The 25,178-nt window shown below is 27.8% G+C and overlaps 1 protein-coding gene and 1 long non-coding RNA gene across 3 annotated transcripts; both read right to left on the bottom strand.

The window, feature by feature from the left end:
• Positions 1–10,598: 10,598 nt before the first annotated feature.
• LOC135922426 (uncharacterized) lies at positions 10,599–11,032 on the bottom strand. Of its 2 annotated transcripts, none has more exons than XR_010570896.1 (3): positions 10,972–11,032; positions 10,804–10,930; positions 10,599–10,763 (listed from the first exon to the last, which is right to left on the bottom strand). It is a non-coding gene; the product is annotated as an uncharacterized LOC135922426 (long non-coding RNA). The 2 variants fall into 2 exon arrangements; XR_010570897.1 differs by having other exon boundaries at positions 10,804–10,926; positions 10,972–10,990.
• Positions 11,033–22,827: 11,795 nt separating this feature from the next.
• On the bottom strand, positions 22,828–24,772 carry LOC135930956 (antistasin-like). Its single transcript, XM_065467759.1, has 7 exons — positions 24,670–24,772; positions 24,164–24,391; positions 24,033–24,083; positions 23,657–23,875; positions 23,488–23,538; positions 23,031–23,147; positions 22,828–22,955 (listed from the first exon to the last, which is right to left on the bottom strand). Exons 1-7 carry the CDS (start codon positions 24,770–24,772, stop codon positions 22,828–22,830), a joined length of 897 nt encoding a protein of 298 aa, XP_065323831.1.
• Between the last annotated feature and the right edge of the window lie 406 nt (positions 24,773–25,178).

Here is a 25,178-nt window from a genome sequence, read left to right as displayed (position 1 = left end):
CGTTGTTTATAAAGTTTTTTGAATTTTTTTGTTGCAAATGGGTAAAAATATAGATTGTAAACATGTTAAATTAAAATTTCATGAAGATGTACCATTGAAAATGACAATTGTCAAAATCGTTATTTTTAAAGTTTTTGAATTTTTTTGACCAAAATGGGTAATAAGTATTGCTAGCATGTTTAAATAAAACTTCAGTGAAGATGTAACCTAGATAAGTGAGAATTATCATAATCATTATTTTTAAACTTTTTTTGACGTAAATGGGCCAAAATAAGTATTGATAACATATTTAAATAAAACTTCAGTGAAGATGTACCCTAGCTAAGTGACAATTGTCAAAATCGTTATTTTTAAAATTTTTTGTATTTTTATAACGCAAGTGGGTAAAAATATAGATTGTAAACATGTTAAATTAGAATTTCATGAAAATGTACCATAAAAAAATGACAATTGTCATAATCGTTATTTTATAACTTTTTTTAATTTTTTTGACGTAAATGTGCTAAAATAAGTATTGCTAACATGTTAAAATAAAATTTCAGTGAAAATGTTCCCTAGATAAGTGACAGTTGTCAAAATCATTATTTTTAAAGTTTTTTGATTTTTTTTTGACGCAAATGGGTAAAAATATAGATTGTAAACATGTTAAATTAAAATTTCATGAAGATATACCATAAAAAAGTTACAATTGTCATAATCGTTATTTTATAACTTTTTAAATTTTTTAGACGCAAATAAGCAAAAATATAAATTGCTTACATGTTAAAATAAAATTTCAGTGAAGATGTACCATAATAAGTTACAATTGCCATAATCGTTGTTAATAAAGTTTTTTTCAATTTTTTTGTTGCAAATGGGTGAAAATCATGAAGATATACCATTGAAAAGTGACAATTGTTATAATCGTTGTTTTTAAAGTTCTTTGATGTAAATAGGTTAAAATATAGATTGTAATCCATTTTAACCATAGGTTTATAAAAATAAAATCTTAACATTAAATTTATAGGATGTTGATTGTATCATATTACTAAATAATATTCATATGGTTTTTAAGTTCTTTCTATAAAAATCGTACCCTTTTACCGAGCTTGATACGATTCCCAATTCAGTTACAGCATGTTTGTATTTTTAAATTATATATACATCTCCTTTATAACTTAAACATTTAATTAGTGTTGTTATAAACGGCTCAATATTTTAGCTAGAAGAACGTTAGGGCAAATCCTGAAGATTTTGATCATAGATGGCACAAAAGTTTGGACATCTATTAGCGAATCTCGAAACTTGTGCTGGCTAATATATTGAGTTAGCATTTTTAAAAATGGAGTCGTTTTAACAACACTACATTTAATAAAAAATAACAAAATGAAATTGAAAAAATATATATATATATAACTATATAATAACCAATGTCAATCAAATAATGTTTTAAATGTAGATTATATTTAGTAAATTATAAATGAAATTATATATAATATATTATGACAATTATAAATATTACATGATATGCATGTAAGACATCGGTCGATCACTATAAATTAGTGAGAGAAAAGTGATAATCGAGAAATCAACTTTGTTTAAATTTTGTTATATTAAGTTTCTTCTGGTAAATTGAGCAATATTTTTACTGTGAGTTAAATATGGTGTTTCAATAAACTGAAGGAACGAAAAATGATGATACATGTTCATTGGATAAAGTATTGAATGAGTTGAATAAAGATTCCGTTTCGTAAGATAATTCCTTGGATAAAGTAATGGATTTGGAAAGTAGCTTAAAAGGTAAATTTTAAATGAAATTAAAAAGTGGTTTAAAAAAAATTAAATGCCAATATTAGTGATCATCCAGAAATGTTCTAGAAAAATCCGTTGTTATCCTAAAAGATTTAATAGATTTGATTAAATTTATCAACACATTTACAAATTATATTACATCGCATTACATATTTCATTAAAAATGTTAATATCAAAGACCAAAATTATATCCCATGACTAAAATTTTTAAAAACAAAGGAAAAATTCATAAAAAACAATAATATTCTCCTCGAAAAATATATCGAAAAACGTCCCTAAATGTCAATTATAAATCGACAGATACAACAGTTATATCCAAGGATGTATATAAATTTGTCTGGTAGAGAATGTCATAACAAAAAAAATTGTACTTCGAGGGACAAAAAATTTAAGTACCAATTTTAATTTTAAAAAAAATAATGCTGATAATATTATTCGTAACCGATGTTATGTTTATAAAGGACATAAAGCTGAAACTTGGTATCGTAGAATGAGAAATTTTTGTTAGTTTTTCCTTTTAAGAGAGTCCATATTAGTAGATTAACAGCTGTAAAAAGGATTTCCGGTTTATTTTTTCCGCCCAATAAATTTAAATTATTAGTAATCGGATGATTATTCGTAACCGATGTGGTGTTATAAAGGGCATAGCGCTTTAACTCGGTATCGTAAAAAAGGATGAGAAATTTTTGTGTTCGTTTTTCCCTTTAAGAGACTCCATATTAGGGGAGACCGGGGCTAGTCGGTGCCATTTTTGTCAAAATCCCTAAACCCAGGCCCGAATTAAATATTCTACAAATAAAAAAAAAAAAATTTAGACCATTGTTACTACCAAGAGAATTTTAAAATATGTCGATTTATTTGAACAAAATGTATATCGAAAATTTAAGTTAGACCCGGCCTGGCAAAAACCCGTCCAAACTCGACCCGAAATTATTATTTTTTAAATAAATTCAGGGCCGGGTTTAGGGCGGGTCGGACCGGGCCGGGCCGGGTCGGATTTCTAATCCCTCTATCAAAAAGTAATGAAAATCCTAGCATTTTAACTATCCCCGAATATTAACCATAAAACGTTTTTTTATCAAAAAAATAGATTAAAAAATTATTTTAATTTTTATTATTTATGCTTAAAATTATAAGTATTATATATTTTCCTTAAAATTTGATAAACATCATATTCATTACGTTGATGACGATAACATAGTCATATTAAATTTAGCTCTGATGTAAATGATTTAAGTTTTGTTATTCCATTATATGGATTATATTTTTTAATGAATGATAAATATTTGATAAGCATACTGTTCTTAATTACTATTGTGCACCAATCCAAAAAAAAACAATTAGAAAATTTCGAAATATTTTAATAACTAGATTTATATGGATGCCACTTCAACTAACGCGATATGCTAAATATAAATCTGCCCAGTTAAAGAGTGAGTGTTTCCTTCTGAATCAAAATCTTAATCTTTAAAAATGGGACAAAATTGAATCCTCTTGCTAAATGTTTGCGACTTCAGAAAATTACTTTGTCACCTTTATAAAGTATACGAATATACCTAAATTGTGACTACGATATGGATGGGAAATCCTTCTATTACCACCAAATAATTTTTGTAAAAAAAAATAAAGTAATAACAATTTAAATGTTTTGCTTTCATTTCATTTCCTACTTAATTTTTTTTTTTTCATATAAATAATCGCTCGCGTTTTTGCTTAGGGACAAAATACCCTTGACCAACATGCCCCTTAACACTTTACCCAACTGATAGAAATCATCTTAAATCCTTAAAAACTTTTTTTTATAAAGTTATAAGACTCCCTTTGGCTGTATTTTTTTAGCCCAGAAAGAGTTTAGGAAAACTTGCTTTTCATATGTTAGACCCGCCATATAAATTGTACTTATCATACACATTTGTGTTGGGCTTATTGGTGTTAGAGACTTTTATCTTTTTAAATTACTATAAACAATATTCGAGAACAGTTGGAGATAAAACTTAACCCTAACCCCCCCCCGACCCTTTCCATGCCAATATAAATTCTGGATCCGTGCTTGGTTTATCTCGTTCAAAGGATGATCTTTAACGGAATATTCGAGAACTGTTAGCTATATAATCGCTCATTGATAATAGTTGTGGTGATAATTCGCTAAAAAAAATAATAAATTTTTATTAGAGCCCTTCCATAGACTTCGAAAACTCTGAACCTGGCCCCCTGACCTGTACTCTTTTTTTTTAGAACTAGGGGTTCAGACCGTTAGTTTAGAAATTTTTTTCATTAGTTTTGATTGGTCAAATGAATATTAATAAATAGTTTTTGATAGGTGATTTTTAATATATCATATCCAAATATTCGTTATATATTTTCTAATACGTACAACTTTGTACAATGGCATTAAAAAACAATATTTCTAAATATGATTACAACAATCGTTATAGTAATTTTTCTATAATTTGTTGATTATATTTAACGTAATTTTGATTTAGCGAAAGATACTTTTGAAGATACATTTTATTAGCTAAAGAAAAGTAAAACACATTTTAGGGAAAGTGGGTCTGTCTCTAATATGTTGTAAGATATAAAACTGTCGAAATTTCTAAGTAATTTTAAATTATTGAAGATGTATTTATTTAATTTTTTTTTTAGGTCTCTGTGTAAGTGGATACTAATTTGAATAAAAATGTTATGGGGACGTCAACTTAAATGGCAAAGACGTGGTAATTGATAGCAACACTTAAGTGTAGAGAAGAGATCCAAGTTAAATTTGATTAATTATTACATTTATTAGATATACTAAGTTACTATTATGAATCTAAATAATAAAGATAAGATAAGATCTTCTACCGATCCTTTCGATTCCATTTCCCCTTCCCTATGATCCCTGCTTTTCCCATGCCTTCCCTTCCGATCCCCGCGTATCCGATCCCATCGTTTTCGAAGCCTTTATTTCCGATCCTACCCCATCTGATCCTGCAACTTGCGATCTCTTCCCATTTCTATCCTTCCTATCCACTCATTCCGATCACTTAATTTTCCACCTTCCCCATTCTTTGCCCTTCCCGTTCCATCACGTCTATTTCGGTCCTGTCTAGTCCAGAACCTTCCATAGCTCTCCTTTCAAGTAAAAAAAATATTTTAAAAAGAAGAAAGATAAGATGAGAAGAAAAGAATAGATAGAAAAAGAAAAGAAAAAAGAAAAGAAAAGAAAAGAAAAGAAAAGAAAAAGAAAAGAAAAGAAAAAAAGAAAAAAGAAAAAAAAAGAAAAAGAAAAGAAAACAAAACAAAACAAAACAAAACAAAAGAAGATATAATAAAACTCATGTCTTATTTATATCGCATATCTTATTTATATCTATCTTTATAACTCATGTCTTATATATATCTTATTTATATCGTATATCTTATTTATATCGCGTTTATTTATATCGCGTTTATTTATATCGCGTTTATTTATATCGCGTTTATTTATAGCGCGTTTATTTATATAGCGTTTATTAATATCGCGTTTATTTATATCGCGTTTATTTATATCGCATTTATTTATATCGCGTTTATTTACATCGCGTTTATTTATATCGAGTTTATTTACATCGCGTTTATTTACATCGCGTTTATTTATATCGCGTTTATTTATATCGCGTTTATTTATATCGCGTTTATTTATATCGCGTTTATTTATATCGCGTTTATTTATATCGCGTTTATTTATATCGCGTTTATTTATATCGCGTTTATTTATATCGCGTTTATTTATATCGCGTTTATTTATATCGCATATTTTCTCCATATCGCATATCTTTATAATTCATGTCTTATTTATAACTCATATCTTTATAACGCATATCTTATATATATCTTATTTATATGGCGTAACTTTATTATTCATGTCTTAATTATATCGTATATCTTATTTATATCTTTTTTAATGTTTATATATGTAAATTAATTTTATATACAATCTAAATAAAGTATTTAAATTATTTAAAAAATGTTATAGACTTATATATTATTTATAACCCTGTTTTATCTCACATCTCTATATTATAACTTTGACATTTTTGAACATTACCATAAATTAATTTATAAAACTTTAAGAGTTAATTTTAAATACAAAATTTTATAAAAAGAAACAAACAAAATTTCCTTAAATATCAATGAACAATAGAAAATATAATACTTAATTTACACGTCTTTAAGAGTTAATATTAAATACAAAATTTTATAAAAAGAAACAAACAAAATTTCCTTAAATATCAATGAACAATAGAAAATATATAACTTAATTTACACGTCAGTCATAAATGTCTGTATTATTGCAAATATTATATTAAATATAATATAAGTCAGTCATAAATGTCAGTGTTACTAAAAATATTATATTTAATATATGCAGTCGTCATAAAAATATTACTAAAAATATTATATTTTTTATATGCAAATCAGTCATAAATGTCAGTACTACTAAAATCAATATTAAATCTTAACATGTCAGTCATAAAAGCCAATACCACTAAATTAGAATTTATTTAAAACAGGGGTTCACTCGTTATATATACATAACATTAGAAAATTTAATACTTAATCTCGTCAGTCATAAATGTCAGTATTACTAAAAACATATTTAATACATCACGTAAAAATAATAATACATCTTAACATGTCAGGGCTGTATATTGTAAAACCAAATATTTGAAATGGTCATTATTAACTTATAAAAATCAAAAATAAATATATTCTAAAAAAATCCGGGCCGGGCTTTAAATATTTTATTTAAAAGGTTCGGACCGTGTAAATACCTCTGCAGGTCTCTGCTTTATATATTTAACAGGGTATTTTTTTAAAAAAATATTGCTAAAAAATAAGTTAAAATGAGTGTTAGTCAACTATAAAACAGCCTAGCCAACATTTTACCCCAAAATATTCCAATCAATCTTCAAGTTGAGAAAAGAAAGAAAGAAAGAAAGAAAGAAAGAACTCAACTTAGAGGCTTAATTCAAATTTTTAGGCTAGAGCCACAATAGAAGATGGTCATTAGGTAATTTAACCACACTAGTTAAAATAATTGTTATATTTTGATTTGTTTCGTTTGTAAAGATTATTATTGCTAAAAAAAATAACTATCTTATATACCACCTGAAATAATGTAATATTAATTTTATTAAATATTTTTAAGACATATTTTTTATAAATTAGCCCAATTATCGTAAAGTATATAAAAACAATTTAATTATAAAGATCATATGATACATTTGTTCGAATATAAATAATAGATGTTTTAAATCAATTTTAAAAAAAATAACGAAAAAATTAGAAAACATCGAATTTTTTTATATTTCTAATGTCTAGATGAGAATATCTTAAAAAATATAATCTACCCCTTAATTTTAATAAGGCTATCTTACCTTACACAAAGTCGCTTTGTTAAATACCATTAGATAAACTAGTGATCTGAATCGGCCCAAATTTTTCAAACCCGGTCCGGCCCAAATTTTTCAAACCCGGCCCGGCCCGAATTTTATATAAAAAATATTAGGCTCGATCCGGCCCGAAAAACATATAAACATTGATATAAATATAATTGTTTAATAAATTATAAATTAACAAAGTGGATTAAGAATCTAAGCTCTCTGCATATCTTTGATAAATATAGTATCTTATAATAACTATAACTAAACTTCAATAATTAAAATTTTTTAATCCTTATTAATATAACAGACAGATTAAAAAGAGTATCGATAATGACGAGAATATTACGGCATAACATACAAATTGAGATATTGATACTCCAATATAAAATCTTATTAAAATATTTTTTATATACTAGAACTAATAATTATTTATTTTTTGTCTATTTAATAATAAATTTGATTTAGTTATTATTATATTGGTGTACATTTACATTATACAAAATATTAGGATTAAATTCATTTACGAAATTCTAATTAGATAGAAAGGTTATCTATCATTGAGAGATAGGGAATGACTAAATACTGCATTGCTAAACTGCATTGCTAAAAAGCAATTAATCATATTCAATCAAAATTTGATTATAATAATATTTTTTTAAAAATAATATTCATAAACATTTTTTTAATGTGTACATAAATCAATTTTTTATACAAATATTAAATAATTTATAATTCTATTTTTACTTAATATTATTGGGAAAAAAAATATATATTTTACTGAAGAGAATCATGATAAACGTGCAAGTATGTAAAAATATATTTTATTATTATTAATTTTATTATATCTATTTCTTTTTCTTTTCTTAAGGCCGTGTCCTAAATCAAAAAAATAATTTCGCAAAAGTTTTGCGAAATGCACAATTTTAGCGAGTTTTGCGAGATACGAAACATGTCCCGAATCATACATTTATTTTCAATTTTAAATTGTTTGATATGCATGATATACTATTTCTCTATTTTATATTATTTGAAGATACGACTGAGTCTAGAAGAAGGCATAGATTTTTAGAAGGACGGTATATATGATATGATTTATATTATATGTATTAATTCTAGAGATCAAGGAATTTTTAGAACATTTGATAGTATTCCTTCATATCCTGACAAATTTCGTCAGATGTTCCATATGCATGTGAAAACATAGATTAGGTAGTCATATCAATAGTTAGTCATCTCAATAGGTTAAGCAGTCATCTCAATAGGTAGTCAAATCAATAGATAAGGTAGTCACCTCAATAGGTAGTCATCTCAATAGGTTAAGCAGTTATCACAATAGATAGTTATCACAATAGATAGTCATATCAATAGATAAGGTAGTCATCTCCATAGGTTAAGCAGTCATCACAATAGGTAGTCATCACAATAGGTAGTCATTACAATAGGTAAGTCATAACAATAAGCAGTCATCTCAATAGGTTAAGCAGTCATCTCAATAGGTTAAGCAGTCATCACAATAGGTAGTCATCTCCATAGGTTAAGCAGTCATCACAATAGGTAGTCATCACAATGATAGCATCACAATAGGTAGTCATCTCAATAGGTAGTCAAATCAATAGATAAGGTAGTCATCTCAATAGGTTAAGCAGTTATCACAATAGGTAGTCATTTTTTTTAATTTTAGGCAAATTTTATATATTTTCTTTTTTTTTTTTTACAAAAACGTAACGGGGCGCCATGAAGAAAACAAGAAAAAAAAAACAAGTTATATTTTGTGTTTTGGATTAAATTTTATTTCTACTTTTAAAAAATAAAATAATAATAATATGTATAATAATCGACTGGTATATATACTAAAACATTTCAATCAACTGGTATATGTAACAAAACATTTAAATCAATACTCAATTAATTATTTCACAAATTTGAATAAACAACACAATTAACAGACGGTATATATGATATGATTTATATTATATGTATTAATTCTAGAGATCAAGGAATTTTTAGAACATTTGATAGATTCCTTCATATCCTGACAAATTTCGTCAGATGTTCCATATGCATGTGGAAACATTAAATTACATTCTTACAAAATTGGAATCTATAGACACCACTATAGTTATACATAAAAACTCTATCAGTATGAAGCATAGACTATATATAACACTCATGTATGATGATTATTTTTTTATATAATATCTATATATTTATAGATATTTGACAACTGGTATGAGCTTTAGAAAAATAGCTTTATATGCTAAGATTGGCAAAACATCAGTAAGTACAATAGTTACATCAACTTGTAGATTAATATGGATTGGTCTTCAACCCAAGCATCTCTGTTTACCAACAGTTGAACAGATGCTTGAAATTTCAGCAGAATATTTCAGGAAATTAGGTTTTCCTCATATAATAGGATCTATTGATGGAAAACATGTTAAAATAAAACAACCTAAAAAAAGTGGTTCCACATTTTATAATTATAAAAAATACAACTCCATTGTCATTCAAGGTATTTCAGATGATAAAGCTAGGTAATTATATATTTTCTACATTTTAATTCTTTTCTAGATTCATGTTGATTGAAGTTGGCTTTCCTGGGTCTATCTCAGATAGAAGTATCTTTTCAAAGAGCCTATTTTATGAAGGAATGATCAATAAAATCATCAAAATACCCAATCCAAATTTTTTACCATCTACAGATATTATAGCACCTTATGTATTTGTAGGTGATGATGCTTATCCCCTATTGGATTTTATTATGAAACCCTACAAAATTAATTTGAATGATAATAAATCAACTTTCAATACTAAATTATCAAAAGCCAGAGTATCAATAGAGAGATGCTTTGGCATCATGAGTGCCAAATTCAGACATCTTTACAAACCTTCAGAAACAAATATTACAAACACTATACAAATAGTTAAGGCTGACTGCCTTTTGCATAATATTATAATAGATCTTGAGGGAAATCATAGCACAGATATAAATCATGAACAATACCCAATACTCAATTTTACCCAATCTCAGTTCCAGCGATGGACTGAAAGCTCTAATAATATTAGAGAAACTTTTAATTTATTTGTAAATAATTATATGTAAAATTTTTGTACACATTAATTTTTGATTCCCATAATCTTATATTTCTTAATTCCCATAACCTTATATCTCTTATGAATGTTTTCATTTGTCAAAGTTATATAATTTATTTATAAATATTCAATAAAAAGTGCAAATAAAAGTGTTGTTTTGATTACATTATATAAGTAAGTTATTTCTAATTAATTTAATGAGTAAGACAAATGACTAAATTTCAATAATTTTTATTATAAATAAATATACAAAATATGTTTAACATATTATGGTATTAAAAATTAAGATATAAAAATGTATAAATTAATTAAAAAAATACTGTATAAACTAAACTAACATTGTTGTTATAAATTTTAATTTAAAATCAAAAATTTCTTTATCAGTCATAATATTAAATTGAGCTTGATATGATTTGAAAAAACCCATAATATTATGGGGATCATCTCCTTGGGATGTATGTTTGGCAGCAAAACCTATTTTAAAAATTAATAATTATTAAATATATAAATGTACCCCTAAATATCTCCATTTTTTCATCTTCATACTTCTTAGATTTTTTAGCTTTAGATTTAGGAGTATCTAAATTCTTCCTCTTTGAGCTACATGGATTAATATTTTCTTTATTAAAAGAATTGTCTAACTATAATTAAATTAATAATATATACATAAAATTAATTTAACCTCTAAAATTTCTTTCTCATATATATCAGTAGGATTAACAATATCAGTTAAAAGATCATGTGTATATAACTCGTAATCCTAATATATAGTTCATTATATACATTTCATGTTATAATACCTGTGATGATGTTTGTACATTCACCACATCTTGGATATTTTGTTCATAATCCTAAAATATTGTTATTATATAATTATAATTTCATGTTATAATACATGTGAAGATATTTGATCCAAACTAAAACTTGCCTCTGCATTCTTACAAATATCTTCCACATTTTCTTTTAGCCAAAAATAATCCTCTATAAATTTCAAGTGCCTACTGCTTATCATAGCAGCACCAGAACCTATATAAAATTAAATTATAATATATTTAATAATATCATACCTGATTTTTTTGAAAGGGAATAAAATTTATTAAATTTTGACTTTATAGCTGAGAACTTTTTTTTTATTTGATCATAGTTTAAGTCATATATCTTCCCTATCTCTTCCCATTTTATTTTACTTGCTGCAGTGTCCCTATATTTGAGGTCGCTATTACACCAAAGAAATCTATGAGGCCTTATTTTTTCCATCAAATTAGATTCATTCGCCATCTTTTCGCACAAATTACAAAACTTTAAAGAAATAAATATTAAAGTTTTACGAATCGTAAAATTTGTAAGAATCTTGTAATATGCGCAAAATCGAAAAAATTATTTAGGCCAACATTTTAATTTTCCGTTTAAAATGGCTTATATTTTTTTTTTCGTTAAACTCGCGCAAATTGCGCGAGATTATTTTTATACAATTTTTGATATTTAGGACATAGCCTAAGGTACATATATTATTTTAAAAATATAAATTAGAATATATATAAAAACAAAAAGTAAGATTAGAAAAAATAAAAAGTAAGGTTACGAAAAATAAAAAGTAAAGTTACAAAATTAGATTATAAAAAGTTTGTATGCCAAAAAAACAAAAATAATAGTAAGGTTAAAAATTAGACTATAATATTAATTCCTATAATGTAACATTCTCCCTCTTCTGAAAGCCTTCCCATAATTTCATCTGAGAAGTCATAGAGAGTTTGTTGTCCAAGTGGTTTATCGTTTTGGTTGTCAATGTTGTTTCACAAGTCATCATATCATTGGCTTGTCCCAATCGTTTATCGTGTTTGTACGTTGGTTTGTTTAAATCGTAAGCTTGATATCCTTATCATAAGTTGTCCATATAAATCGTGAATTTGTCATATAGCTTGCTTGTCATACTCAGTTGTTATTATTATCATTTTTCAAAATTGTTATTATCATCAGTGAGTTGCGAATAATAAGAAGTAATAATTCATCATATTGGATATAAGAATAAACGAAGAATGATAAATCAATAAGATTGTTATATAATATTTTAAGCGTTTTAATTTTTTGCGTTTTAGTGTAAGCGTTTTAATATTTAATTTACTTTATGCAATTTAATATTTATTTTATATTTTAAGTTATTTAGTCTTTTAAATAAACAGGTTTTTGTTTAATTCGCACAGGTCTAGAAATAGGTGTTATATCAGTAATTTTTATATTTTTGTCCACACTTCCTTCCTTAAAAGAATCCTTAGAGTCATAGTTAATAATTGTGTTAAAACAGTTTCTAATCCTTATTTGATCTAAATGTCTCCTCAAAATACCTTTCTATGTCTTAATTTGGAACATCATATCACTTTCTTTATGTGTGATTATACCTTTGCACCATTTATCATCACCTTGTACTTTGTACCAAACAAAATCTCCTACGTTAAAGGTTCTATTTCGTGGTAATGTAACGTTTATTTTATTCTCCTTCTCCTCCAACGGTTTTAATAAGTCCCATTTAATTCTAATATCTCGATTAAACATTCTATGAGAAGGTGTAACTCCTGTAGTATCATTACGCGTATTTCTGTAATTAAATAAAAATTTGCCAAGTGCGATATATAGGTCAATTTTAATATTCCTTTTCATATGTGTTTTGAACGTTCTCACCATGCGTTCTACCTGGCCATTGGATTGCTGGTGATACGCAGATGTGAGCACATGTTTAATACCGAAATTGTTGCAAAATTTTTCAAAATCGTTACTCGTAAAGTTAGTGCCGTTATCAGTAACTATAGTTTCAGGTATTCCGTATAGCGAAATAGTTTTAAAGATTTCTTTTAAAGTAACATCAGTCGTAATATTTTTAACAGGTATAATAATTGGAAATTTGCTGTAGGCATCGACTATTATCAACCAATTTTTTGTGAAAAACGAACCCGCATAATCTATATGTATCCTTTCAAACGGTTTGGTTGCCGAAACCCATGGTTTTTGTATCTTTATAGGATTATCATGATATATGTTACAATCGTCACAACTTTTCACTTCCATTACTATGTCATTGTTTATACCAGGCCACCACATGTAATCTATGGCTAAGGATTTGATTTTTTCTGCTCCCAAGTGACCTTCATGTATTGACTGTAGTATATTTTTTCTCATAGAAGACGGAATTATGATTTTGTTGCTTTTGTAAAGACAATCCTTAATTATACTTAATTCCATAAACTTATGGTCCAACACGATAATAAATTTAGCAATGTTTTTGTAGATATTGTTCATTATAAGCCTGTCGTTCTTAATATCATTTATGACTTGTTTTAATTCAATATCTTTCAAAGTTTCATCTCGAATTTGATTAAAATTAATAGGTAAATCCTCATATTCATTTATTATAGTGATATTTTCAATAGTTTCATCATGACATTCTTGTGGTAATCTCGAGAGACAATCAGGAACAACATTATATTTACCGGCTTTATACTTTATATTAAAATCATATCCTCCTAATGTAATATTCCACTTCTGGAGTCTTAAGGACATGGTGCTATTATCCTTAAGACCCTTAGTAAAGATGTGAACTAGAGGCTTATGGTCAGTAATAATTGTAAATTTTGTGCCGATTAAATATTCCTTTATAGCGAACATAATGGCGAGAGCCTCACGCTCAATATTGGTATAGTTCATTTCAGATTTTAATAAAGTTCTCGACGCGAAAGCTATAGGTTTTTCTTTACCATCTTTTTCAATATGAAATAGTACAGCTCCTAAACCACATTTCGATGCGTCAGTGGCTACCCTATAGGTAATTCAGGGTTAAAATATATCAAAGCAGGTGGAAGACTAATCAACTTCTTAAGATCATTAAAACTTTTAGAGTGTTCTAGGTTCCAAGCCCATTTTTCTTTGTTGACAATCTTATATAGAGGATCGGCAATTTCTGCAAAATTGTTCAAAATTTTTTTATAGTAGCCAGCCATTCCCAGAAATGTTGATAATTCAGCAGCTGATTTTGGTTCTGGCATATTAATTATTGATTCAATTTTTTCGTGATTAGCATGAATCCCCTTAGCGTCAATATCATTTTTCGTCATAAGCGGTAAGTTGTAATTCGGATTTCTTAACATCTCTAATACCAAGATTTTAGCAAGACCATGAGGTATAATAGTATGTTTAGAGCCAGTATCAACTTGCATACATGTAACAATATCGTTCACTTTTAAAGTAGTCATAAATGCGTTCTCTTTGTCATTAAGCATGTCACCAGATAAGTTGTTAACATTGAAATTATTATCATCTTTGTTCTTTGTAGAGTCAACTTTCTCTTCAATAATTTCTTCAATATTCATATTATAATCATTGTTGTATTGTATTTGCTTTCTATTATTGTTGTCGCTACCACTATAATTATTTGAGTTATTGTTAAATTGTATTTGCTTTCTCTGATTATTATCACTACATCTATAATTATTTGAATTGTTGTAATAAGATTGGTAATTGTTACGATATCCGTCACCGTATTGGATTTGTTTTCTTTGATTATTAACCTGCCACGTATTATTTCTACCATAATTAGATTGATTATTATTGTTATAGCGATAGTTATTGAAGTGATAATTGTTATAATTATCGTGGTATCTCGAATTATTATTACCGTATTTCCTGTCATTATATCTAAAATTATTATTGTAATTCCCATTTCTATTTCTATTATCATAATTATTTCTCAGGTCTAAAATAATTATTGTTGTCGTTTCTATTTTTATTGTAAAAGTTTTTTCTTTATCGGACTTTTTATCATTATTTATATAACTTATATTATTATCATCTGACCTAACGCTAATACAGTCCAGTTTCACCCCTAATTCGACCATCTCGTTTAATGTTAAGTTACAACCAAAACGATAAACCACTTGGACAACAAACTCTCTATGACTTCTCAGATGAAATTATGGGAAGGCTTTCAGAAGAGGGAGAATGTTACATTATAGGAATTAATATTATAGTCTAATTTTTAACCTTACTATTATTTTTGTTTTTTTGGCATACAAACTTTTTATAATCTAATTTTGTAACTTTACTTTTTATTTTTCGTAACCTTACTTTTTATTTTTTATATATATTCTAATATATTTTTAAAAAATATATATATATACCTTAAGAAAAGAAAAAGAAACATATATAAAAAGGTTAATAATAATAAAATTTATTTTTACATACTTGCACGTTTATCTTGATTCTCACTTCATGGTGCTCCATAAACTCGCCTTATGGAAATAAAATTGGTAAATATGATTAATAAAAAAAATTTATTATTTCTATATAAAGGATAAAATAAAAGGTAAAATCATAGTGATATTTTTTTTATATATCATGTTTGCTTTTAAATTAATCAATATTCCTGGAAAAAAAGCGCTATCCAATAATTATTCTGGTTTCCTAAGAATATATTTTCATATATATGCATTTAACGCCCTCTTATGGATATATATTCGTTAAATTTTACAATTGAAAAATAAAATTCAAGTTGTAATAAGCTTTTAAAATATATTTTTTTCCCCAATAATATTAAGTAAAAATAGAATTATAAATTATTCGATATTTAATCTCAATTTTTTTACCGTATAAAAAAATAATTGATTTATGTACATTAAAAAAAAATGTTTTTGAAAATTATTTTTAAAAAAATATTAATACAATCAAATTTTGATTGATTATGATTAATTGCTTTTTAGCAATGCAGTATTTAGTCATACCCCGTGGAGAGATATATTATTTAGCAAAATTATTATATTTTTATTTTTATTTAAACTCAATAAAAATATCAAAACATATGGAATATTAATAATAAATATATTTTTTCTATCTTGCATACTATACACTATTTTACAGAGTTGTTAAAAGATCTAGATATAAAAATGTGGTATCTGTATCTAGATATATTTTTGATTAAATAATCTGTATCTAGATATTATTTTAAACGTTGTATCTGTATCTAGATCCATTTAAAAAGTATCTTTTAACAACTCTGCTATTTTATGTATAAATATTTAATTCAATCATTGCTAAATTTCTTTACTGTATTTTGTAAAGATAAATTGCCCTCTTTTTGATAAACTTTTTATTTTAAGATCCCGGCCTGGCCGTGCAGATAGTATCTCTACAGGTTCTCTGATATATGTAATAATCATAGTGGTTAAAACTTTGATAAAGAATTGTTTTTAAAAAAAAAATGTGAAACTGTTCCTGTTAGTGTGGATTGTGCAAAATTAACTGTGAGTTTTAGATATGGTGCTCAATAAACTAAAGAACGAGTTGAAAAATGTTAATATCGATGTATTGACAAAAAAGTATCGAATGAATTGAAGAATGATACTGTGGTATCGGATAATTATTTGGGAAAAAAAAATGACGGACTTGGAAAGTAATTTTCAAAAGTAGTTTTTAAATGAAATCGAGATTGATTAACCGGTAGTTTTTTCAAAAAGTTAAAGGATTTATCTGTGTAATCGTCGTGGAGTGTTTTGGAAAGTTCGGTGGTTATCCTCAAGGAATTAAAGGAAAAGAAGAATGTAGTCAAGGTTACGACAGGATCTTACGTTAAATTGATTTGATGATTAATAATTTCGGTAAATGCCCAGATATGGGGCGAGAAAGAAAAAATGATATATTTTCAAAAAGAGACAAAATATTTGGGTGGAAATATTTGGTGTTATATAAAAGTATATCTTTGAATTAATATTATATGTAGCAGTTATGGGTTATTATGGGACACAAGGCTAGCAACTTGCATGGAAAAAGAAATTAAAAATTCTTGTGTCTGTTTTACGTTAAAAAAATCGGTAATCGGAAAATCTCTAATGGAAGAAAAATTTTGATCATATTAAAGGTTCTAGAGAAGGAAATATTGTAAAATGTAATGATAAACGGTATATTGGAATTTAAGTTGAATTGATACAAAGTTTGAGGAGCTAATAAACTAATATTAATAGCGAATTAATTAATTTTTTTATAAACAAAATAAAATGTTTGGACAATGTATAAAAAAAATTATTCAATCAGATGTTTTAACTTGGAACTTTTTTAATTTTAAAAAAAAATTCAAAAATGTTATCTTTTTGGGTACGGTTCTTCCGGTTTAAATAATTTTGGATGAATAGTAACTTAAATTTATATTTTTCTTTTGTAAATAACTCTACCGAATCTCACTATTACAACAAGGATAGGAATGGATAAGTTCCGCTCATTTTGTTTAAATTACAACAAAAAGAAAGAAAGAAAGAAAGAAAGAAAGAAAGAAAGAAAGAAAGAAAGAAAGAAAGAAAGAAAGAAGGGTTAACAAGTGGTATCTGTTGTGTTTTAAGATTATAATTTATATTATCTTTAGTTTGTACAATATTCGTTTATACAGTGATATGTTTTTCTTATATTACCATTAATATTTTTCTTTGTTCAACCTCATTCCGAGCCTGTTTTGTTGATTTCATCCTTGGAAACTGCTTTCTAGCCCGTTTGCAAGATGAACGGAGGACATGGAATTGAAGATTTATTTATTATTGCTTGATTAAAAAAAAAAGATAACTATATCATTAAATATTTTATTTATTTTACTTTGTATGTTTTATGTTTGTAGTTAAGGTTAGTTACATTTTTTGCTAAAAGATAACTGTAACTAGTTTGTGTTTTAAAAATTGTAACTAGTAACTGTAATTAGTTATGTTTCAAAAGTAACTGTAAAAACAATAATGTTTTATTAAATTGTTGATCTACCAATTTGTTTATCGATTGAAAATAAAAATTTAGATAATTTCTCATCCAAGTTACTTTGATTTTATGACGAAAATAAAATTCAAGTCCGGTCCCCCCTGTTCCCTTTATGGATCTTACGGGACCCCGAACTCCGTCAATATCATCCCCTCCCAGATGGTGAGACCCGATGATCGAAACCCAACAGTATCCTTGAGGAAAAAAAAATTCGGAATAATTTGGGTGGGCCAGGGCAGATATACGACCCAACGACGTGCTAAATAGGAATAAGAATTTATAAAAAAAAGTAAAACAATAATATTCCATACGCTAGATGGCGTCTTTTAATATTTTTTATATTATAATAAAAATAGATATTTTTGAATCACGTTTAATAAATTTTGCCATATTCTATCATGATGACTAGTATTCCTAAACGGCCGGTTTTAAGCCGATTTTTCAAAACCGCCAACTCAACATTTTGGCCATAAAAATATTCCTATGTCTCAAGATTTTGATAATATGTTCTAAACCATTTTTTTTTTTCATATCTAAGAGCAGCAAAATCTTCAGGCTCTGGATAAGGCCGCATTCATAGTGGTTTCCGATCCTACATGATTTAACAGCTGATCGATTTTAAAAATCTGATTATGAGAGATCAATGTTTTTTTAAAGAATATTTATTTTATCTTTAAATTCTGTACATGATAAATATCGGTTTTAATAACGAAAAATTGATTCTCGTAAACCGATTAAAAAATCGATCAGCTGTTAAATCGAGTCGGATCGGATTTCACCATGAATGCGCCCCTAAAATATTGAGTTGGCAGTTTTTAAAAATCGTCACAAATTGTAGGCCGGTTTACGACACTAATAAATTTTAAATAAATCATAACCATTATTTTTTTACCCAAATTGACATTTAATAATGTCGCTATAATATAAAAATTATTTTGCGTTCATAAAAATATGATTTGTTCGGGCCGAGAAGATTTAAAATATAAATTTAAGGATAATAAAATTATCTATATTGCAGAAACCCGCACAGGTACCATTTGTACGGCCCGGCCCGGATTTTTCTTTCAAAATTTTTTCCGGCTCGACCCGCCCGGCCGGGTTTACGGCCGGTTCTGCAGGTCTCTGGTGTATTGACCGGTGAAATATACCGAGTATTCCAAAAGAATATAAGGAAATATTCAAGGGGAAAATTGGAAGAAAAATAAATTTTTTTTAATATTAATAACCATATTTATTAAAAATAATAATATCATATATTAACATATCAAATATAAAATAAAATAAAACATTATTTTATAAAAACGGAGGTGGGACTACAAGTTCCCAAAAAAACATGAAGAGTTATATTTTAAAATAGTTATTTGTAGAGTTTTGTTTTAGAAAAATAGTATTCTCTTAGTTCTGATGTAAGGGCTTTTATCTTATCGTCGGCATATGTCCAAGGGAAGAGATAACGATCGGTATAAAAATATAATTTGTGAATTTAGAATATTTCATTGTTTTTTTTTCTCGGCTATATCAACCGGATTAGAATTTAAATTTTTGGAAAAGAAGATACGCATGTCAAGTCCAAATTAAACACGGTAGTTAAGCCATCTGGTCTTAAGCCATCATCTAATGATAAATTTGTAGGCTATAGGATGTTTGGTATTCGGGCCCTGGTAAGAGAACACCAAATAGCTAAATTAACAATTTAGACCATGTCTCCCTTTGGAGTCAACTAATATTATACATTTGATGCATGTACGTGATGGAACAATGATACATCCAAGTCGATGGTCTATGGCAACTCTTAATTGTTCATCTGATAAGAGGTTACCTAGGTTACGACTTAGAAATGCTTCCAACCATTCATAACCACAATACAGTCAGCATTCTGTAATAGTTGAATATACTCCAAAGGGGGGTTTAATGAGATTATTAAAAAATTTTTTATAATTAAAGGTTCGAGATTGGTGGGTTAAGATTGTGGGTAAGACAGCTTCAGGTTGAGCTAAAGATACCCAGGCTGTCAAGGCTGAGTTTAAAAGTTTATCTTTAGGAGAGATAAAAGAAGGTATCATCGCGTTTTCATCAAACGCGATGCCAAAAATGAGGAAAGAGATATAAGATTTAAAGGATATAAATCTAAACCTCCCATTTTTGAGGGTAATTGTGAGAAAACCCCAATTAAAATCTTCCAATTTAATATTTAAAATATTTTCTAATAAACTTCTAAAAATTCATGAACACGATTAATAATTTCACTTTTTTTAAAAAAAAGGAAGATGATCTAAAAATATGTAAAATCTTTGGTAATAAATATTTTGTAAGGAATTTAAAATATTATTTTTTAAAAAATAATATTTTTCCATTTCTATCTGCGCTAATTTCACGTGGCTGGTGTGGTTTTGTTTTTTGTTGAGTTTTTTTTGGTTTTTAAAACAGATCGAGTTTTTTATCTAATGAAATGCGATTTATCTTTGCTTTGACTAATTAAGTAAATTTGTATCATGATACAATATTGATTCCCGGTATTAAACAATTGCGATATTAAACACCCCCACCCCTCTTCTTGAGAAGGATCTTTCAAATTCGTTTTTTTTGTAGCATTTAATTATTTTTTTCGATTAAACGTGATTCACATGAGTGTCTTAAAAAGAGGTGAAATCTTAAGTCTTAGAATCTTGGATTATTAGATATTCTCCTAAAACATTACCATGCACATTTTGGTGTTTGTAATTGGAAATTAACTGAGGGCATAGCTTTCAAGAAACCAATTATATCCTGTAACGTGAAGAATAATGGACGATCAGATAATTGGATTCTGGAATGGAGTTATGTCGAGTTCGATTCTGGAACTGTGATCAACAATATTTCAGGATTCTCCAATCGATAATTGCACCATCATAGGAAGATATCAGATTTTATAAAAAGGGAATTTACGATATGTTATGTTTTGTCAATAAAGAACTGGATCTAAAAGCAGTAAGGGAAAGATCGGAAGGAGATCTGATACGTAATCTACTATTCCTTTGTAAGAATGAGTTAGAACTATTCTTATTAAACATATGGTTTACTATATTTTCCTTCAGAACTTTCCATTTTCATAAACTCCATGGGGTATGGAAAATATAAAGATAGGAATTGACCGCAACGCATATAGGACTAGAGGAATATTGAAGAAATTTTTCAATAGGGAAATGGCTTTATGGGGGGGGGGGGTAGGAAAGATAAATCCACCATCTCAAAAAGAGTCTCAAGATGGGGAAGAAGCAAGGAAGAGATGATTGTGCTACCACCAACAAGGGAGTCTACATGATTTAGTTCCGCTTGAAGCGATAAGTTTGGAGTTGTGTGAATTAAGTACAAATTGACTTGAGAGGGATGAATTCGGATTTCTTAGGGTTGATAGAGATTCCAGGCAATTAATGGATAGGCTTCTTACTATGTTGAGTTAAGAATTTATGTGAGTTTTGTCGGGCATCCTGAAAGTGTTTATTATATAAAAGAAATTTAAACCTTATTCAAAGGTATAATCAGTAACAAATTTAGCAGCAAGTTGTACTTTTGGGAATCTTTGAAGTGATATATGACTTGCGAGGGTTGCGAAAAAAGTCTGAGAAACATTATTTTTTTAAGGAGTAATATAGAATAATCGATTGACTGGCAGGGAACAAGACAGTGAAGCTGAACTGAATGTGAACATGTGACTGAAGGAGATGGTAAAAGAACAATAAACACAACCATCACACCTTATAATGTACTCATTTCAAAGTTTCTAACATGAAAGACAAATTTTACGAAGAAGACATAAAGGAAAAAAATTTGAACAATGGCGCGAATCGAGGAAAATAGGATCAAGTTATGAAACAGCAAATATAATAAGAACTATGGGTGACTACCGCAATAAGGGAACTCTCAGCAAAATAAGACCTGTATAAACGAATGAAAATGATCATAATAAATGACGCATAATCAAATGAAGCGCGAGAAAGAATAAAAAAATATATAAAGAAAGAAGGAAAGAAAGAAAGAAAAAAAGAAAGAAAGAAAGAAAACACGATAATTAAAAGCAAACTAAGTGAAAAACGAATGAAGGAATATTATTTTCATTAAGAATCGAATGAATTGAAATGGAGAGAATAGGCTAAAGAATAATTAACAACGTATAAATGAAATATCCCTCTCCAAATATGACCGGAAAGACGCTCAATATTCACAAGTTTCACTTCGCTAAATGGATAAAAGAATAGTAATTCGTCATAAAATTTATCTGAAATTCGTAGGTTATTCCAAACATGTGTGGAATATATTTTAAATTGTCGGAAATAACACAATGCCGCTAACACAGATAAGGGGACGCCACCCTCCAATTATAAAACTTCTTTCTATAAGACTTGAAAATAATTTAATTATAGGTGGGACCTATTTATATCGATTTCAATATGATTGAATTTAATTTTAAGGTTTGAGGGAAAGGTGTCACAACCGAACAATTTAAGGTTATATTGCTGAAAAAAAATTTAATCTAGCATTTCCATATATTTTTTTAGATCGATACATGCCCTTTGACAGATTGCACTAAAGGAGAACTATAAAATTCTTTGGATAGAAAGCATTGGATTCTCTTCTCTTTGGATCCTGATGAAAGGCTAGATCAGATCTCTAGCACAAGTTTTTTAGTAAGATGTCCCATTGATTGGATAATTTTTTTATTAAAATATTATATAACATCTTATTTATATAATTGCATTACATTTCTATAATTTATTTAATAGAGTTTTCAATCGAGATTTATCGTTGTTGGGTACATTTTGCAGTTGCAAATTAGGCATCCATTACTATTTTTTTGAACAACATTTCCATATGGACAGACGAAGCACATAATAGGAGGGCACAGAGGCTGAGCTGCTACAAATCATGAAAAATTTTACAAGACATGCAAGTATTCTATAAAATGCTTTTTCTACTTTTTTTTTAACATACCTCTAGATGCGGAATCAGGATAATCTTTACAAGAGCAGGTTGAACAGCCATTAGCATCCACTACGTTACCGTATTCGCAATATATTAAACATTTGACAGGGGAACATCTAGATCTGACTAATAAGAAAAAATAAATAGAAATTAGGAATTTAATAGGAATATTGCCTACGTTTGTATTGGAGAATTTGAACACCGTTCAATAATTTTTTATTTAATTTCTAAAAAATTGTGAAAATATTGTTATTTACATAGAGCAAAGTGCTCTATAATATTTATAAAATCTCTCAAAGACCCTAAGCGCGGTTAATATACGGCGTAATTAATTCTTAGTAGCAACTCACATATAATAATGCCATTAAATAGAGATACAAAGTAAGGTGCGGAGAAATTTACGTATCTACCCTAGAGGGATCCAAAAAATGCTCATGATTGATGTGAATAAAAAGAAGTTTGTTACCCGTCGTATCTACAGCTGTAAAGGCGTTCGAATCCAACCCGCTCCGCCCATCTTAAATTTTTTTTTTATATATATAATAGAAAAATCAATAATTTTGCTTTCGTAAATATATAAAATTTCTACCTTTAGGGGGTTTTTTTTTGTTAAATTCATCTTATAGCAGATATACCTTGGAAAGTGTCTGACAATGATGCCAAGTTCCTGGGTCTAGGGTTGCATTTACAGGTTGGACAACCATTGGCATCCATAACATTTCCAAATTGACAGTATATGCGGCAAACTGGCGGGCAATTCGGATTCGGATTACATTGACAGATTGGACAGCTATTGACATCCAAAACGTTTCCAAATTCGCAGTATATACGGCAAACCGGTGGACATCTCAGGGCTAAAAATTATCATAGAAATTCGATGCACAAAATAGAGACACAATACAATAAGAAAATATGCACAATTTGACTACCCTGTAGCTAACCCTAGAGAGATCCAAAAATGCCATGATTGATCTTTACTAAAAAAAAATTACGAATAAAAAGAATTCGTACCCGTCATATCTACAGCTGTAACGGCGTTCGAAACTAATCCTCTCGGCCTACCTTAAAATTTTTTTCAAAATATATATTCACGATTATAACAGTGATAAAGAATAGATAATACATCTTATAGCAGATATTACCTTGTAAAGTAATGTTGGGCAATGATGCCAAGTTCCTGGGTCTAGGGTTGCATTTACAGGTTGGACAACCATTGGCATCCATAACATTTCCAAATTGACAGTATATACGACAAACTGGTGGGCAATTCGGATTTGGTTTACATTGACAGGTGGGGCATCCATTGGCATCCATAACATTTCCAAATTGACAGTAATATAGCGACAAACTGGTGGGCAATTCGGGTTTGGCTTACATTGACATGTGGGGCATCCATTGGCATCCATAACATTTCCAAATTGACAGTATATAGCGCAAACGGGTCCGCAATTCGGGTTTGGCTTACATTGGCAGATTGGGCATCCATTGGCATTCAAGACGTTACCGAACTCGCAATACATCAGGCAAACCGGTGGACATCTTTGGGCTAAAATTATTTTTACGAAATTTGATCTAAAAGATATTTTTGAAGTTTTTTTTTGGCATCATAGAAATTCGTCAAAAAAAAATTAATGTCAAAAAATATTACTTGTCATCACTGACATTCCGTTATCCCGTTTTTCTAAAGTTGCCCCGTTCGCCGAAACGATCAAATTCACAGCTGTTAGGAATATTAAAACTAATGTTTTCATATTTGCTATAAAAAAGGATTTGTAATTTTTTTTAAAAAAATTTTTTTTATTTTATAATGTATATGTAAAATAAGTAAAGAAGAAAAAAATTGTGGGGAAAATTAGGGGTTTATATAAGTAGTGGGATCATAATCATTATTCACTTGCCAATTCCTAATTTGCTTGATAATTTTATTCTTTTTTTTTTATCTATGCATATTAAATATATTTTGTATATAATATTCAAATAAACTATTAAAATATTTAATGAGTTATTTATTTATTATTATAACTAACTAAAAATGAATAGTAAAAAATTACAAAAAACAAAAAAATTTCATTTCAAACATCTAGAAGAGTTCAAATTGTAACAATTCAATAAAAAAAAGAAAGAAAGAAAGAAAGTAAGAAAGAAAGAAAGAAAAGC

This window comes from Gordionus sp. m RMFG-2023, chromosome 1 (genome assembly GCF_954871325.1).
Source record: "Gordionus sp. m RMFG-2023 chromosome 1, tfGorSpeb1-WG-v2, whole genome shotgun sequence".
Taxonomy (NCBI): Eukaryota; Metazoa; Nematomorpha; class Gordioida; order Chordodea; family Parachordodidae; genus Gordionus; species Gordionus sp. m RMFG-2023.
Note: the sequence above shows the minus strand (reverse complement) of the source record. Positions and strands in the feature narration are given on the sequence as shown.